The following is a 17,744-nucleotide window of genomic DNA, read 5'->3' as shown; positions in this document are numbered from 1 at the left end:
TTTAAGAAAAAAAAACCAAAGTTTAACGATACTCAATGTTTTAAAAAAATTTTGACCAAGACACAAACATGTTTATAAGATCAACAACTACAGCAAAGGACAAACGACACAGACACAACTCGATCTTCACACAGAGACATAACGATCCATCGAACAAATGAAAAAAACAAAAAAAACACCAAAGAAACATAACCTAAATCATTTACCCTAATTCAATATCCCTAAATCAATAACCCTAATTCAATAACCCCAATTAATTAACCCTAATTGAATAACCCTAATTCAATTACCCTAATTCGCAAACCCTAATTATCTAACCCTAATTCGATAATCCCAAATCCCTAACCCTAATTCGATAATCGGCGCCAATCAAGGTTAAATCTCATGTAGTGGGAAGAAGACTAACCTTATTTAGACGGATATCATCGGGAGAGAAGCTCGAACCGCCGGACAAGCTTCGGGTGACAGGGACAGATCGCTTCGGGAGAGAAGATCGAACCGCTGGACGTCTTAGGTATTGAAGATCGGACCGGCTTCGGATGCGACAGAAGATCGGCTTCGTTAATCTGGCAAGATTTTCCGGTGAAAAGAACAGAACGTCGTGGAGGATCGAATCGCCTTCGTGGTCGCCGTCAAGAGGGAGAAGAAAGAACTCGGGATGATTTTGTCTCCCGAATACATTTTTTTTAGACCTAGCTTATTCGAGAACAAATCACACGGCTACACGTGGCGAAGAGGACGGTAAAAAAACGTCCCCAAATAAGAACCGTTTTTCAGATATTGGGCTTTTTTCATTTAAATTTAAATCCAATAAATATTGGGGACGGGCCAAATCCACGCCATTGTGGATGGTCTAATGGTGTTTTTGCTCATCCTCCTCTGTTTTTTTTTTGTTTTAAAAAAAAAAAACATTAATTACAACACTTTTTCAAATTTCACCTATTTTGCTTTTGTTACTTTTTTGGTCCTTTTTTTCTAACAAAATAATTCTTTAGGGGTCAATTTCATCAAATTGAAAATATGAGTGTGGTGGGTCTTTTAACCTACACAAAACAAAGAAATTTGTGTCCTTAAATCTCACCATTTTTCAAATGTTGATCGTTTTAATTTCTTGTTTCATTATTATTTGTCCATCAATTCATATTCACAGTTAAAGACAAAAAAAAAATCTTCATTATTTAATTCATGTTAGTTAATGATGTATGTTATTATTATAACTTTACTGATCCGGTTCAATATTAAATCAGACTAGAACGGTATACGTAATCATATTCGATTGTAAATTGGTCTAACTGTTCCAAAACCAGATGATATACATTGCTCCCTAGGACGTAAACAAAACAATTCACAGCTAACGATGGCTCTAGGGATGTTGTCGTGGGTTTAAAAACCCAGTCCAGCCCAAACCCAAAAAAAACCTGTCCAGAAAAAACCCAAGTTTGAAAACCCAAATGGGTTTTAGGTTCTAGTGGGTAAACCCGAATGGGTTTTTAGTTTTGTGGGTAAACCCGTGGGTACCCGAATTATTTATCTTATGTGATGTATTTTGCATTTTATATTATATATAATTTTATCTTTAACTTTTTGATACCAAATGTGATTTATATTATGTATTTTGTGTATTTTACTATATCTGTAACAATTTTCAAAAATTTATAATTTTATATAATTTAAATAAAGAATAGCAAATATATTAAAGAGTTTTGTTTTAAATAGATAAAACAAAATTTATTATTATATATTAGATAAAACTAAAGTTTTGTTCATAATTTGCTTATTTCATATTAAATTTAAATAAATATTTAAAAATAAAAATTTGCATTTTTAGTAGAAAAACGACATTTTGTAGTTTTGGCACAAAAATATGACTTTCAGTTTTGGCGGAAAAACATAATTTTACGGTTTTGGTGGGAAAACGAGATTTTGCAGTTTTGGCGAGAAAACCAGATTTTGCGGTTTTGGCGGAAAAACGAGATTTTACGGTTTTGGCGGAAAAACGAGATTTTGCGGTTTCGGCGAGAAAACGAGATTTTGCGGTTTTGGCGGGAAAATGAGATTTTGCGGTTTTGGCGGGAAAACAAGATTTTACGATTTTGGCGGGAAAACGAGATTTTGCGGTTTTGGAGGTAAAACGAGATTTTGCGAGTTTAGCGGGAAAACGTGATTTTGCGGTTTGACGGAAAAATATAATTTTGCTGTTTTGGCGGGAAAACGTAATTTTGCGGTTTTGGCAGAAAAACGAGTTTTTGTGTTTTGTGTTTTTGGTAGGAAAATGTGATTTTGCGGGTTTAGTGTAGGTGATTAGACTTGACAAAAAAAAAGTATAGGTGATTAGAAAGAAAAAAAACCCAATGGGTATCCATAACTGATAGGGTAAACCCGTATAAGACTTTATAGTTTTGGGTACCTGCCCATTTTTAACCCATTTAATTTCTTAGAGAAAAAACAGATCCAAAACCCAGTTTTAAGCATGGGTTTCGGGTACGCACTGGGTTTTTACCCACTTTTAACATCCCTAGATGGCTCACAAACCATCATCAATCTTTAGCATGTCAAGAACATGTGATCAGTCTTGTGTGAATTGTATTGTATCTCGCTCGTGCATCTTTTGTAGTCAATGGCATCATGCATAAGGAGAAGTAACCATATACACATTTAAGGAAGTTATAATAATGTGATTGGGCCTGTAACATGGGCCTTTAAGAAAATAAACGCGTAAAAAAATCTAATTCAATTCTCTTCTTCTATATTTATTGAAGAAAGAGTTTTTCAAAATCTTCAAAGACATTCTGGGTAACTCTGTCAGTATAGTTGACTGTGTCCATATATATAGTCCCACGCTCTGAGTCCCGACAGTGAGACTCACCTTCCGACATCTAATGAACTTTGTGTTGTGGCCACGCCTGTAAAGCGCGTGAGTAAGTACCACAAGAAATGGGACCAAACTTGCTTAAAAAGATGATTTATGAAGACCCCATCATCTCTCTCACTATACGGCTCTCTTCTTTTAATTTTTGCACACTCTCCCAAATTCGTTTCGACGTGGTGTGTACAAAGAAAAGAGCCAAAAACACAGAGCACTACCCCTCTCTGTTTTCTCTGTTTCATTGCTCTGCTTCTTGTCTTAAAAAGGAAAGAGAAAGAGAACATGCATGCGAAGACAGACTCTGAGGCAACAAGCATCGACGCGGCTTTGTCTCCTCCGCGTTCCGCCATTAGACCTCTTTACTACGTACAGAGTCCTTCCAACCATGACGTTGAGAAGATGTCGTTCGGTTCTGGTTGCAGTCTCATGGGTTCACCTTCACACCCGCATTACTATCACTGCTCACCGATCCATCACTCCCGTGAGTCTTCCACCTCTCGCTTCTCTGACCGTGCCCTCCTCTCTTACAAGTCCATCCGTGAAGGCCGTCGATTCATCAACGACGGTGTAGACGACAAAACGGACGGCGGAGATGACGACGACGACCCGTTTCGGAATCTTCGTCTCTACGCTTGCTTGCTCCTCTCCTTAGTACTCTTGTTCTCTGTCTTCTCTCTTATTCTCTGGGGTGCTAGCAAATCCTACCCTCCTAAAGTTGTTGTAAAGGTAACTCGGTGACTCTGACCCTGAGTTCACTCGTCTAGTGGAACAAGTGTGTTCTGTTTTTTTCTCCTTAAAAGAAACAACTTCACTTTGTAAAATACAAAAATAAAATAAAAAGAAGCTAACTATGAATATAATACAAATATAATCCTATATCTATTGAGAGACAAGTAGACAAGTGTGGATTGATTTGGTTTGGAATGTGATTAGGAGTCAGACTGAAAAATAGACAAGAATGTTGTTGTTGCGCTGCAGGGGATGCTAGTGAGGAACTTATACGTGCAAGCCGGGAACGATCTGAGCGGAGTGCCTACGGACATGTTGTCTCTTAATTCGACGGTGAGGATCTTTTACCGTAACCCATCAAACTTCTTCTCCGTGCACGTCACTGCTTCTCCTATCCTCCTTCACTACTCTAACCTCCTCCTCTCTTCCGGTGAGATGAACAAGTTCACGGTTGGTAGAAACGGAGAAACTAGCTTGCTGACTGTGGTGCATGGCCATCAGGTTCCACTCTACGGCGGTGTCTCTTTCCATCTCGACAGTACTCTCTCCCTGCCGCTTAATCTCACTCTCGTCCTCCGTTCAAAAGCTTACATTTTGGGAAGACTCGTCACATCAAAGTTCTATACAAGGATCATATGCTCCTTTACTCTCAATGCCAACCATCTCCCAACACCTATCTCTCTTCTTCACTCATGTACTCCTTACCACTGACCACACATGTGTGTGTGTGTTTTAGTACTGTTCTTGTATCTTTGGCCATCAAATATATTCATCCATCAGGTATAACACCACCAACATTGCTACATGTCACAGACAATAAGTGATCACATATAGGTTTGATTGATGTACAAAGATTCATCTTGAGACTGAAAAGAACCTCCTGCATAGAGTTGTTTATACTTACAATATCTCTTCAGTTTCTGAGTGACCTATGTGTGTCTCTGAGTAATCTGAATCAGACATTTGATTGATGCTCATCCTCTGTAACTTGGGAGCTTCTACATATCCAGGAATACGGCTTCTCATGGAACTCACAGGCAATGGATTAGCAACTGGAGAAGAATCACAAAGTGAATTGAGAATAGCCGTGCCTTCCTTTGATGTTTCAGAAGTGAGAAACTTTGAGCTTCAAGAAACTTTAGAATCTTTGACTCTGCAGTTATAGGCTTTAGATAAAAACATTTGCAAACTAACATTTTTTTTCCATCGTTTGGGTCCATATATACATATCTCCATCATCTAGAGAAGCAGCAAACAAGAAAACCAAAAAAAATCTCAGTCTAAATAACTTATGGATTGGGGAAGTGAAGCAAACGTATGGAGTGATTGTAAGTATAATGGAAAGACTTGCCTGACGACTTGTTGTTGGAACACAGCAACGATTGATTGAGCTTCTTCTCTGCTGGCTCCGGTGATGATCGTTGTTTGTGTAGAGAGCTGCTTGTTGGTTGGTTCACAGAATCTCTCTAAAAAGAAACAAATACTTCCACCAGCGTCCTCCTGCTTCTGATCATATAACCTGCAAAAAAGACACCACGAAAACAAATACTATAGATTTTCAACTTTTGGTCTACTTATGGTCTCAAGGTTAGCCTTGATTTCTCCTAATTTAGAGTAATAAAGCCCAAACTTAGGGCCCACATATAGGAGGTTCTGTCGGTAGGGTTTACGATCTTTTTACCTCTTCGTCTCTAAAAAATCTCTCTCTTTCTCTCTCATTACCTTGCTACACACGTTAGCACTTGAGAGGGCCTTCGTAGACCACAAGAAACTACAAGAGGTAGGCATATTCTTACGATACGTTCGAATATATGTACAATATTCTCTTGTGATACCACTGATACGATATTATCTGTTTCTCAGCTTGTATAAATACCATTGTTACGTGAATGCAATAGATCAGACTTTCCAAAGTATCTCAAAGTATTTCTATTTTCTCCTTGTCCTTTTGCAATTCACTTTTTTTTTGTTATATATATATTGTTGCTATTAATTAAGATCGATCGAAGTCAGTAAACGCAGCCATGAAATCGCTGCGGCTGAACGTATCAGAAGATCGTCAAACCGTCCATGGACGACACTCACGACCTTCAAACTCAACCAATGCTACTGTAGAAAACATCTCAATTGATGTCATGATGGACATATTCTCTAGATTATCGTCAAAATCTATAACAACATGTCGCTGTGTATCGAAGAATACTCGGAATTCACTATTTCACTGAGTTGTTCCTGACCAAATCTTGTGCTCTACCGAGGCTATTGTTCGTCTGCCATAAAGACAGTGAGCTGATCATCTTCTCCACACCTCAGCCTACAAATCCATATGAGAACTCGTCTCCTTTAGCTGCCACTTATCATATGAAAATCCCTTTTGGTAGGTATTGTGATAATATTAGACCTATCCATGGCCTTGTTTTTATTCAATTTGAGCAGAGGTTCAAATTGGCGTCCGTGATATGTAACCCTACCACGAGACAAACCTTAACTTTACCGAAACCAAAGACAAGGAAGAGGTTACATATACTTAGCTATTTTGGGTATGATCGATGGAGAAACAATTCAAGGTACTTTCAATGACGGAAAGAAATGGGATTTCTGTTGAGCATTAAGTTCTAACATTAGGAGCTAAGAAACTGTCATGGAGAATGATCGAATGTTGCATACCCCATCGTCCTAATTTTGAGGGGATATGCATTAATGGTGTTTTGTATTACCGTGCTTCCGTCAACATATCTTCATTTATGATAGTGTGCTTTGATGTTAGGTCCGAGCTTTATTGAAGCAATGGAACATTTCATCATAGAAGCACATCTGATTAACTACAATGGTAAATTGGGTTTAGTTATGTCGGAAGGGCGTCACTATATCAGTGGAAAACGTAGACGTTTTGAGATGTGGGTTCTAAAAGACTCCGAAAAACACGGATGGATCAAGAATACTTACGAATTGCCTCCTCTGTGGCAGTATGGAATTACAAGGGAATTATTACATTTTGTTGGGGTGTCTGGTACTACAAATGAAATTGTGTTCTCGCCGACATATCTATTCGACCCTTTCTATGTTTTGTACTATAGTTTCGAGAGGAAAACTATCAGAGAATTAGGAATCCAAGGAATGGGAGGGTTTAACCAAAATAATTGGGTTCAGATGTTTATAGACCATGTAGAGGACGTGAGACTTATGTAACACTTAAGAATTTGCTTGATGATCAAATATTTTATAACATCTTCTTTTCATATTAAATCAGTATATGATGAATATTTATATATATGTATGTTTCCTGGCCGCCAAGGAATATCCTTTAGCACAAGAAGGAGTTAACTAGGATGTGTTGTTACTTGTTATAAACAAACAAGAAAAGCAACAAAAATAATCTTAAAATTTCTATACCATATAGTACATATCGCTTTTCTGTCTGCTGATTAATTGAGAGAACTACAAATTCATATGAAAGAAACAACTGTCTTATATGGAAATTAAACTGATGATCCGGTCGACGTTGATTTGTCTTTTCTCGGCAACTTTGCTACTGATAAATAAAACATAGATAATTTTGTAAGTGATAAACTAAATATAGTTTATATACAATGATATGAAGTTATGAACTATAATGTCAAGATAAGCTTCTATTTTTTAGTTTTTAATTTTAAATTCTATGAAATTTAATTTTTAATGTTAGACTTCATTCTAATGATTTCACCTTGACATGTATATGTGTATATATATCATCTGATTGTAATTAAAAAAAAAATGGAATCAAGTATATGGTATATTCTTGTAATGATCTAAAAAAAATTTAAATTATATACCAAAAATAATTAAAAACTAAAACTATTTTAAATTACATATATTCCTTAAACTACATATTTTCCATATAGTCTGTAAAATTAAAATTTTAATTCAAAATATTTTCAAAATGAGATAATGATTATTATAGGATAAATACTGGTGAAAATTACATGAAATATAAATAAATAAATATGAAATTTACAATTTTCATAAAAGAGAACTGATTTTATATACTTAACTGATAAAATGAAAATTTAACAATTTTATATAGATCTAAAATGCTGAATAGAATTGATTTTAACTATATATGTTTTCTTATTAGAATTAAAATATTTTAGTTTTTGAACTAATTATGAATAAAGTCAGATATTGTTCTAAAACTAACTGAGACAGAGTGAGGAAAGATTATTGTAACATTTTCAATATACTTAATTTTACCTTTTTATAAATCAATTGAACATGATATAAACATATTTGCATATATGAATGGACATATTTGCTTAATTACTTCCAAACCTACAAAAACAACCTAAGAAAGAAATTGAGACATGATTAGTAGAGAAAAATTAATAATATATAATTGAAAAAATATTGCACAAATTTTAAACAATTAGAATTGTGTGGTATGGTTGTAAGACAAGGGGAGAATCACATACATCCAATTGAGCAAACCATACTATCCAAATTAATAAGACACCAAAAAATTTGTATAGTCCCAATATATGTAGTAGATGAGTTTGTGAAATCATATTGATTGAGTTACTTCTGCTCTCATTTTTGGCAATTAAGTATCCTCTATCCTTGAAAACACAATGAGATTAATGTGATGAACACAATCATTGTTCCCTTTTGATGTTCAGCGGGTAAGTCAAGCTATTCCTTTTCATGTACACAAGGTCAGGAAGCTATGCCTTTGGCAACTTGATGTTGTTACCCATTCAGTTACAAAATTTATCTCCTTGTGTTCACAGACTATCATTTCTAGGAGACTCAGTTAGTTGATTGTATTAGCCGAAGACACTCAAGGTTTACGGTATTATTTTCATACACTTGGATGAGTCATTAGACAAAAGCAGAGCATACAATATATTGTTGAACCTTGGACCTCAATAAACAGTTTTATTTCAGATTGACTAACTAGCACTTATGATACAAGTATGGTATAGACATAGTTAAGGATCTAAGTGGCGCAACTGGCACAGGTGCATCCCTCACCACAGGTACAGCCCTTGGCGGAGGTTTGTGTTTGGGTCTTGACGCAGGTGCAGGGGTTGCAGCCGCAGTGCTCCCCACACGGGCACAACATGTGCTGATCCCCACCAGATGCTTCTCTCATCCTACACCTACATGGAATGGAACCACGTTTTTAAGATCACAACACATCAAAAATCCTGGAGCATTATAAAAGACCAACCTGCAGGAATTGCCACCGGGACAGGGAGCAGGGCAACCACAGCGATCATTGCAGCCAGCGCTAGAGCTTCCTTTGCCTATGTCTGCCATTTTTTTCTCTTCTCACTTTTTCAAGCTTCTCTTCAACATTCATCTCTATCTATATATATATATATATAAAGACGCTGAGAGGTGCAAAAGGATATGTCTTATGTGCTGGGTACTATATACCATGTGGCAGCTTCTCCTCTAAACTTAGACGTGACGAAGCATCTTAAATGCAAACGTGCTACGTAACCAACAATATCATTCCAAAAAAGGAGTCGTTGTGTGTTTGGTTGCATCAATAAGTTAATGAAGATTGAAATAGTTGAAAAATATTACCAATCCCAATAAGAGCGTGCTTGTTCCAGGGATCATAGGATCAACACTTGACACATGTTCTCAATGGTTATTACTTTTAACATAATAACATTAGCAACAGAATCGAAATAACATAACAACATTCCAACACTCTTGACACTTTTGCTTTCATTGAAAGTAGAAAAAATTCCAACAAAAGAAACAATGTGTCCACCTATCTACTACTTCTGGAAGATCTCACTCAGGGAACTCCAAGTACCTGAGACACCAAGAACGATACCCAGTAGTAGGATCCCCCAGTCTAAAGCCCGTTGCTTCCACTCCATCTCGTCTTTGAAGACTATCAGATGAAACAAAGTAGGCAACACAAAGCCCAACGCACAGCAGACGCTGCTACCAACCAATGACAAAAAATCTGCAAAGTTCGGCACCAAGAGTGCCACCAACGTCACAGCCAAGACTAGCAGCCATCTGAGCCACACGCAGTACATCCCACTCCAAAAACGTCTCTCAACGATCTCAAACACAGGGTTCATCATCAAAGGGAACGTGAAGAAAAGGTTGATGCAGAGCCCCAGCTGCACAAGACCGCTCATAAGTCCAGCCCCCAAGTTAGCTGTGATGATGTCCATTGTTTCATCCCCAAAAGCCATGTAGCCTAACAAACCAAAAGAACCGTACATGACAGCGATGAATAGCATGCTGAGAGCCAACACTTTGCCAAACTTGTCTTTCTCCTTCATCTCAGATTCAAGAGGCAAAACCATTCCCACCCCTTCAAAGGCGTAAACAGCCACTCCCATCCCATAGAAAAACACAGACATGCCACCAAAGGCTACAACTTGAGGCCTTTGCTGCATTGTAATCTTCACATCCTCCACAATGACCACAGCCATTGCACCCAAATCAACCACATCAGCGAATATGCTAAGAGGAGCCAAGTGAGTGAGCGTCTTGATAGAATTCAAACCAAGCTGAAACGGGAAACATCCCCATATATAGAGACTCTTAGGAGACACACCCATCAAATGCCTCAGACTCAAACTCAAACTCAGAGTCGTAGTGTCGGTTGAGTTAAAGAGATTAGCTAAAGTATTACCAATAAAGATAAGGTAACCAACACAAAACCCAGCCTGAGACAAAATGATAAGAACGTCAACGACGAACCTCCCAACGTTACCACATACAGCGAAGCCAAGGTCACCAAAAGAAGCGATATTGGAGACACCAAGCTTACGACGGATATGAACAAGAAGCATCATACAATGGTTGATCAAAGCAGCGACGGAGAAGAGTGTAAGCAAACCCATGAGCCATCCTGTACGTTTGAAGGCGTAAGGAAGACCAAGGACACCAGCTCCGACGATAGCAATGAAGACATTGGCGAAAGTCTTGAACTTGCTTGACAAAGGTGGTGGTGCTTCACCGAGAAGAGGTGTGTCTTCCCTCGGCTTTGCTTTGTTACCATAACCCATCTCCTGATTAAGATTAGAGATGGGCTGATTCGATCAAACAACAACTCGGGTGGTGCAATCAAATCGGAGATCTAAGATAAAACAGAGTGATCAAGATGGATGAAACAGCGGCATTTGCTCCCCTTCAGTGCCTATTCTTATTAAAAAGCACAAATATTTCCATCAATTTTGCTAATTTCAGATGAGGTCGTGGCTTTAGAGTATTGACATGTGTCTTGTTGTTTCCTACTTGGTACGATGAAAGCGATCGTGTGCTCTGTTTTAAGCATCTTTTATGAAAACAGAGATTTGTTACTTTTTTTTTTCTTTCACAATTTGATTTGTTACTTTTTGTAAAAATTGTAATTCGATTTCTTCAATTTTAATATGTAGCAGCCAAACTATATACTTTATTGATATTATACAAAATATATTCTGGATCATAAATTTATTACATACACTAAATAAGTTATAAATAATGTGCAAAGGTGACCAAATTAATCTTCCTTATTATTTTATTAAAGGTGACCAATATCCACAGAAAAAAATATTGTTAAAAGCGAGTGACACTGCTTCTTCTCAAATGGTTAAATTCTCTTGTATGGCTATGAACGATCCGACAATGTTGCCTCCTACGTCAGGGAACGTCTCACTCCCGGGAAGTGGTCGGACTTTACCTTTTCGATCAACTTCCACTGGATACTTTAACAAATGTCCTCTCATGTCTGACACTTCTTCAGCTGCAAACTGGCTCCAGTTTCTCTCTCCCATTGTTCTCACTTTTCTTACACATTCTATACTCTCCGGTTGAGTGAAACAGTCATCTAATGTTGCCATATGCTCTGCCCAAAGCGACATTCTGTATCCATAGATCTGCAGAGGATACAAGAGAAAAACCCAATGATCCAAATTCTTTTGGTGATGTGTTCAGTGCATGGCTATAGGGATTTACCTGACCCCGAGGACCAGAATGTTTCCTTGCCCATGTATGTTGAGGCTGGTATGCTCCCATTGCAATCTCTGTATCTCTTGTGCCTTCCATTGACCGTTGGTTTATATTTGCAGAACCAATTAGTACGTATTCATCATCAACTACCATCCCTTTAGAGTGAACATAGATCATAAATCTTCTGCTTTTCCTACTCAATGCCTGCAACACCATCGGGACTCCTCGTTTCAGCAACATGAGAAAGTTAAGCAGCAGGCATCGGCGTTTAGTTACCTGAGGAGTGTTTGCGTTGCTTGGACTCCCTGTTCCTGAGTTATCGATTCCATCCACCATTTCTCGGTTCCCAAGACAGAAGAAATTGAGGTAATCTTGTGGGCAGAAAGCTCCTTCAAGCCCTGTCTCCACCAACGCCTTGTAGATAGTCTCATACATCATCTGCATTGTCTTGTGCTGCAACGTTGATAACACTGACATTCAGTTTCATAATCTCCAAATACCCAGACAGAACTCACGTAAGAAAACATAAATATTACATGCATCTATCTCTACTAGTTTCTTCTTCTTGGTTTTGTGATTTCTAATTTCTGATTTGAGAAAAAGTAAGGAAAATTTTGGCTTAGAAAACCACGCCACAAGTTTTTACTCAGAAATACCTGCCAATATAGAATCCTCTGGGTAGCAGCACCGGTTGGAACACCTTCTGGCCACATTGGAATGACAATATATGCAGCAAAGCGTTCATTTGCCCTGATCTTTTCAGCTATCTTCAACGCAATTTCCATAGGAATCAAATTATTAGCACCTACGCACCAACGTTATATAGCAATGTTAAGAGTCAATGCAACTCAAATCGAATCGAATCCGAATTAGTAATAAAATCGGAAATGGGAGACTGACACAAATAATAAACCTAAAGCTAGCACAAAGATAAGAAGTAGGAGGTCATGGTTGACAAGAATAATTTCATAGATGTCATAACATGTGACACAGATTAGAATATATAGACAAAACTGCCTGATGCCTTTTTCTTAGGAAAATTTTTTATAACTATACGAGCAAACTTAAGTTTCTTGTATTCTTGAAATTAATGAGCAGAGACATATAACCAAACCTATGTCCTTATGCGCATTCCAGTTGTAGGATGACCCAATGAAATACTGATTCTCAATGTAAATGAAGTGTTGGGCTGCACGAATGGCTTTGACATACGCTGTGTGTATGCTCATATCAATCAGCACGTTTTTCCCACACACCAAGTTCTATCCAAAACAAAAATCCTTTCATGGATTAGTTTTCTGACACCGAAACATAATGATAGCTAAAGATTCCTTTGCTTTTTCAAGTCACCTTGCACGTAGCATCTTTTGGATCCTTTGGGAAACCTTTCACAGAGTTTGAGTCGATTGAACGGAAAATCTGTACCAAACCAGAAACACATCAGCTTAGCTTGCCTAATATGAACCGCGATTATCTTCCTACTATAACGAAATAATTGTCCAGGACAATGTTTTGGACCAAATTTCAAACTCTGCATGATCTATTATAATATGACACCTTTCACCAACTCTACAGAATAGTTTCAACGAAACCTCTCTATATAAAGGCAAATCAGAAGGATCCCTTTCATAACAATGGCTAGAGATTAAGAGAAGAATCGGGGTACTCGGAAATTGGTGTCAGACGATATGTTGCTAAATGAGTCTAAACACTAATTAGCTAATGTTCATCAAGTATTTCTCTTCATCTCTAACTAGCATGCAATAGTAAAGAATGCGTTAGATCTAAATCATGGCTTCATTTAATATATTGATCACACCAGTCTTCTTCCAGACAGTGACAGTTTTGATGTTCTTACCTGAACATGCCAAGCCTCAGGATCGTTCTCACTAACAGTAGGAGTATCCGAAACTCCTAATATATCTGGAATCCTATCGATCCTTAATAATGCATCGTCATAGGAAGTCTTAAACTTCTTGATCCCGCTAGGCTTCGCAGCTTTCAACCATCTCTCCTCGAAGTTGGTCAGCACATCATACGCAGCTGGACCATCGATCTTACTGTGTAAGTCATGCCAAGGCTCTCTTGGACATCCTGAAAGGTTTCCCTGTCGAAATATTAACATTTATTAGTACATAAATTAAGGTGTTAGGCCATTACCAGATCGTTATCAATGTCAGAGCTCAACAATTCTTTGATATTTACAAATGGCAAAGAAAAGTTGAAAAAACTTTGGAAGACAAGATCTTAACAAAAAAAAAAAAGCACAGCTACTGAAATAATTAGCAATTCGGTAATTGTTTGCATAATTTAGTTAAACAAAAAAATGAAGCCCGAACAAAGACTAAATAAATCAATGTCAAACGATACCATTTAAACAAGTTAAATATCAAATTGCCATAAAGAGAACAAATATGGCTCCTAGCTCCCGTTCAAGGTAATCGCTTACTAAGTATTGCCAAGAAAGCTACGCAATATGAAGAAACTGTACCGTAAAAGTGGGGTTGTGAAAATCATCTTTATGAATTGTCTGTAGTGTCCTGAACAACGGATGTTGAGGAGTGTCATATCGGCCATCACACAGATCAAGACCACCAACAAAAGCTACAATTTTCCTTCTGTTGCCACCAGCATCGGCATCAACTATTACGTTCTTTTGGTGATGTGTATAGATTGTCCCAACTTCCTGATAGACCAAAATTTTATTAGAAGCTGGATACCTAGTTTAAAAAAAGAGGACAAAGGAAGTGCTACTCTACCCTCTGCTTGACCCAACTATGTCGCTTTCCAGCATTTCGGGGGCAGAGCAGGACTTGAACTGAGGAGTGCTTGAAAAAACGCCGTGTCTCCTCATCATGAGTTGCCATAACTCCATCCTGTTCAGGTGAACAAGTTGAGTCAAAAGTTAAAATTAATATGAGACACCAGATATTTGACAAGCCCTGCCAAATAGACTAAGTACATATCTCATAATGAAGTAGTAGTACTACATGAATAAGGCTTCTCCAATCTATAGAATACTGAATTTCAAACTCATATAGCTTAATGATTTACACGATAATTGTTACTATAAAAATGAAGAAATGTCATGAAACCAAAGCAATTGATTAAATGAAACTCTAAAAATATTCCGACTTCCGCACGTTAACTACGAAATAGAATACGAGATATTAATAAGAAAATAATGAACTCAAACGAAAAGAAAGTGTGGTAGAAACCAGAGGGTGTGTGTAACTTACTGTTTTATAACCCAAGATGCTACGTGAAGTTGGGTCATCCCAAATCAAAAGCAGGACTCTCACGCCTTCTTGGGACTTTGATCTTAGGAGCTCCCCAAGTGTACATTCTGATGCCGGACCTACTTTATCACGAACCAGCCTAACTTTGTGCCACACTGACCAACCTGTGATATAAATTAATCGCCTCGCCTGGCGTATGGCATCAAACATATCATGCCAACATTTCCCATGTTCGTAAGACATCCCATTGTCCAGTCTTATACCCGGGAGCATCCCTTCTGGGACATGTGCATCTTGATACAATCTCACAGTTCCGCCTTTTCTAAGCGGAAAGTATGTTCCAGGTACCCCCTGGTAATCAGGACCTGCCCCAACTCCATGATGATAAACACTGAGTTTGTCCATAGGGGTATACTGGATCGATAATGATAAATTTGCCCCTGGTTTACAAGGCTTCCCATTACTGTTTAGAATCGGATAAGTTCCTTCAGTTTTTGCACCAGAGTAAATCTGTTCCACTGGGATTGCAACCAGCCCTATAAGCTGTGAACCCACAACATCACTGTCTTTAACAACAAAATGAACTTCTGCGGCATGATGAGCAACAGGAACATAAAAATGCTGCATCCAAACAGGATTTTCGCTGTTGCTCATGACATATGTTCTACCAATCACAGCACCAGCAACTGATACAGAAACATAAGGATCACTGGTAATCTTACTGCTAAGCTGCCCTTCAATTTTCCCTGGCAATCTTCCAAACATATCACCCAGTGTCTTATGGAACATATCCATGTTTGGGAGATTCTTTGCATGATAGATCCAAATATCCAAATTCCCATGCAACAATAGAACCTTCAATGATCCTTTACCAAACAGAGTCATCTGCATATCCCCACTATGAGGCGATTCAGATGATCCATAGACAGGAGAATAAGAGCTAGACGAATCTACTCGCCCTAAGTGTGGCAAATGAGAGTTATTTGGAAACGAGCTGTTAGGGTAACCATACAAATCACCAGGGCGACTTTGCCAAGAGTTTGAAGGGAGGGAGGATAATTGTGGAACAGAGGGCGCTGGTTGGTTATTATTAGAAATGTGCATACCACTGAGAAGTTCATCCACAGGAGGATAAGCAGATCCAGAATTGCTTACATTATCTACAGAACTGAGACAGTCTTGCCTACGGTATTCTGGATAGCCCTGAGTTTGCTGAGGAGGAGGAGGAGGAGGAGTCTCTTGGGGTTTAGTTTCAGGTGGAGGAGGGTATTGGGGTGGCTCTTGATACGAATAGTGAGGAGGGTGACCATATGTGCTAAAGTTAGCTTGCGGCCGAGGATAAGGGTAAGGAGAAGGTTGTTGTTGGTAGTCGAAAGAGTGTCGGTGATACTCAGGAGGACCGGGATGAGAAGAAGATTGTTGTGGGTTGTGGCTATAGTCTAATGGACCAGAATGGGAACCTGAAGGGTGCTGATGAGGCGGCGGTGGTGATGCATACGGTGGTGGAGGTGTTGCATATTGCGGTGGTGGTGGGTAAGGGTAATAAGGAGCATTGTATTGATTGGTAGGGGGTGGTGGTGGGTATGGCTCAGAGCTGGGAGGTCTATAAGGAGCAGGAGCTGGGTATGGGTAAGGGTATGGATACTGACCATAAGGATATGGATAGCGTGGACCGTGATTCTCCATTAAACAGTTAAAGCTACTTACTGATCACAAGTTGAATCCTCTGCAGAAATATATAAAAAAAGCCAAAGTAAAGATCAATCAGAAGTGTTGAAATCAAATGGCTTGGCTTAGATCAAACTGAAGCTAAAAACACAATCTAACTTGATTGACGAAGTGCAAATCTACCGTCAAGAAATAGCAAGACTTAAACTTTAACCCCACACAATACAATTGTCACATTAGTTTTATGAATCCTAATAAGAGCTGATCAATGCAAAGACAATTTGAGAACACCATATCAGGGAATTCCCAAGATTTAGATCAAAGAGCCAAATGAAAATACAAGACAAAACTATATATAACCTCGATTCAGAACAAACCTGATTTAAGAACCAGAGATACTAAAAAAAAAGAAGCCAAATTTGAAGAAAAATTCAAAGAGAGAGAGAGGAGGAAGAAGGTTTACAGCGGAAGAAAAATTTGGAGGCGTGGTGGCGTTGGACTTTGGAGTTAAAGAAACGCGGATTCAGACGACGACGACGACGAAGAAGAATCAAATCAAAAGAGATTGAGAGAGAAGAAAAGGAAACGAAGGATTCATTATTTACCAATTTTGGAATTATAGACAAAAAGTTTTTGACGTTTGCTTTCAGAATTTAAAGATTCACACAAAATGTAGAATAATATTTATGGGTTCCATAAGCCACACCAGCACACACCTTTTCCAACTCCATCCTCATGTCTTACGTGACCGAACTCTCCATCCCCAGATATCTTTTTCAATCGCTAGCACATGAAACAACAACTCAAATTTAAGCCATCATGATCCTTTCAATTACAAAAGCAACAACATTCTTCTCTCCAACGTTCCTTTCTCTACAATTCTTCTTCTGGTTACTTCATAAAAATCTAATGACATGTCTTGTATAAAATATATCATCACACTAAAAGTGTTACCCATAAAAAAATCTAATCATTCTCTTAATATAGTAGATGATGTCCAGTTCTAATATGAAAGCAATTAAGCAAATGATTATCAATCAATGGTGTACACTTGTTTCATTAGGTGAACGTACGCTTCGAAATCAATTATGGGCTTAATTAGGCCCATAACGATGTTTAACTAAACCCAACACAAAAAGCCCTTGTCCCGTTCCTAGCATTTAATCATATTTGCGTCGGTCGACACGTGCGGGAAGTCAAGATCGGCACGTGTGATCATCACTTCTCCTCTCTCATTGGTCGTAAACTCGTAAGACCATCCACAATGGTGTGGGACTTTTTTTGGTCCCCCACAT

At 38.2% G+C, this 17,744-nt stretch overlaps 4 protein-coding genes and 1 pseudogene across 7 annotated transcripts; 2 read left to right on the top strand and 3 right to left on the bottom strand.

Annotated features, from left to right (window-relative positions):
- LOC104785177 lies at window positions 2,980-4,400 on the top strand. Its single transcript, XM_010510331.2, has 2 exons — window positions 2,980-3,592; window positions 3,845-4,400. The coding sequence occupies exons 1-2, from the start codon at window positions 3,149-3,151 to the stop codon at window positions 4,304-4,306; spliced, it is 906 nt and encodes a 301-aa protein (XP_010508633.1). The 5' UTR covers window positions 2,980-3,148; the 3' UTR covers window positions 4,307-4,400.
- On the top strand, window positions 5,620-6,784 carry LOC109132804 (annotated as a pseudogene).
- LOC104788820 (metallothionein-like protein 4A) lies at window positions 8,404-8,936 on the bottom strand. The gene is made up of 2 exons (XM_019245454.1): window positions 8,802-8,936; window positions 8,404-8,730 (listed from the first exon to the last, which is right to left on the bottom strand). Exons 1-2 carry the CDS (start codon window positions 8,888-8,890, stop codon window positions 8,568-8,570), a joined length of 252 nt encoding a protein of 83 aa, XP_019100999.1. The 5' UTR covers window positions 8,891-8,936; the 3' UTR covers window positions 8,404-8,567.
- Window positions 9,108-10,730, bottom strand: LOC104785176 (amino acid transporter ANTL1-like). Its single transcript, XM_010510330.2, has one exon. The coding sequence runs from the start codon at window positions 10,615-10,617 to the stop codon at window positions 9,364-9,366; it is 1,254 nt and encodes a 417-aa protein (XP_010508632.1). The 5' UTR covers window positions 10,618-10,730; the 3' UTR covers window positions 9,108-9,363.
- Window positions 10,987-17,338, bottom strand: LOC104785174 (phospholipase D beta 1). 4 transcript variants are annotated; one of them, XM_010510329.2, is made up of 11 exons: window positions 16,913-17,134; window positions 14,782-16,507; window positions 14,302-14,418; window positions 14,034-14,228; window positions 13,401-13,649; window positions 12,893-12,961; window positions 12,657-12,804; window positions 12,199-12,347; window positions 11,819-11,995; window positions 11,549-11,746; window positions 10,987-11,469 (listed from the first exon to the last, which is right to left on the bottom strand). In XM_010510329.2, the coding sequence occupies exons 2-11, from the start codon at window positions 16,465-16,467 to the stop codon at window positions 11,176-11,178; spliced, it is 3,282 nt and encodes a 1,093-aa protein (XP_010508631.1). In that variant the 5' UTR covers window positions 16,468-16,507; window positions 16,913-17,134; the 3' UTR covers window positions 10,987-11,175. The 4 variants fall into 4 exon arrangements, with proteins under 4 accessions (XP_010508631.1, XP_010508628.1, XP_010508627.1 ...); XM_010510326.2 differs by lacking the exon at window positions 16,913-17,134 and adding an exon at window positions 17,166-17,338 and having other exon boundaries at window positions 11,549-11,995; XM_010510325.1 differs by having other exon boundaries at window positions 11,549-11,995; window positions 16,913-17,137.

The sequence above is a fragment of the Camelina sativa genome, chromosome 5, assembly GCF_000633955.1.
Source record: "Camelina sativa cultivar DH55 chromosome 5, Cs, whole genome shotgun sequence".
Classification (NCBI taxonomy): domain Eukaryota; kingdom Viridiplantae; phylum Streptophyta; class Magnoliopsida; order Brassicales; family Brassicaceae; genus Camelina; species Camelina sativa.
The sequence above is the reverse complement of the archived record's forward strand: the minus strand, read 5'-3'. Positions and strand labels throughout refer to the sequence as shown.

What these genes read in the sequence shown, in the direction of transcription:
- LOC104785177 (XM_010510331.2), top strand. Translation starts at nt 3,149, where the DNA reads ATGCATGCGAAGACAGACTCTGAGGCAACAAGCATCGACGCGGCTTTG. An exon ending in CTCCTAAAGTTGTTGTAAAG is followed by an intron (nt 3,593 to 3,844) that starts GTAACTCGGTGA and finishes GTTGCGCTGCAG; the next exon opens with GGGATGCTAGTGAGGAACTT.
- LOC104788820 (XM_019245454.1), bottom strand. Translation starts at nt 8,890, where the DNA reads ATGGCAGACATAGGCAAAGGAAGCTCTAGCGCTGGCTGCAATGATCGC. An exon ending in CCCGGTGGCAATTCCTGCAG is followed by an intron (nt 8,731 to 8,801) that starts GTTGGTCTTTTA and finishes CATTCCATGTAG; the next exon opens with GTGTAGGATGAGAGAAGCAT.
- LOC104785176 (XM_010510330.2), bottom strand. Translation starts at nt 10,617, where the DNA reads ATGGGTTATGGTAACAAAGCAAAGCCGAGGGAAGACACACCTCTTCTC.
- LOC104785174 (XM_010510326.2), bottom strand. Translation starts at nt 16,467, where the DNA reads ATGGAGAATCACGGTCCACGCTATCCATATCCTTATGGTCAGTATCCA. An exon ending in TTCACAACCCCACTTTTACG is followed by an intron (nt 13,650 to 14,033) that starts GTACAGTTTCTT and finishes ATATTTCGACAG; the next exon opens with GGAAACCTTTCAGGATGTCC. An exon ending in ATTCTGGTCCTCGGGGTCAG is followed by an intron (nt 11,470 to 11,548) that starts GTAAATCCCTAT and finishes TATCCTCTGCAG; the next exon opens with ATCTATGGATACAGAATGTC.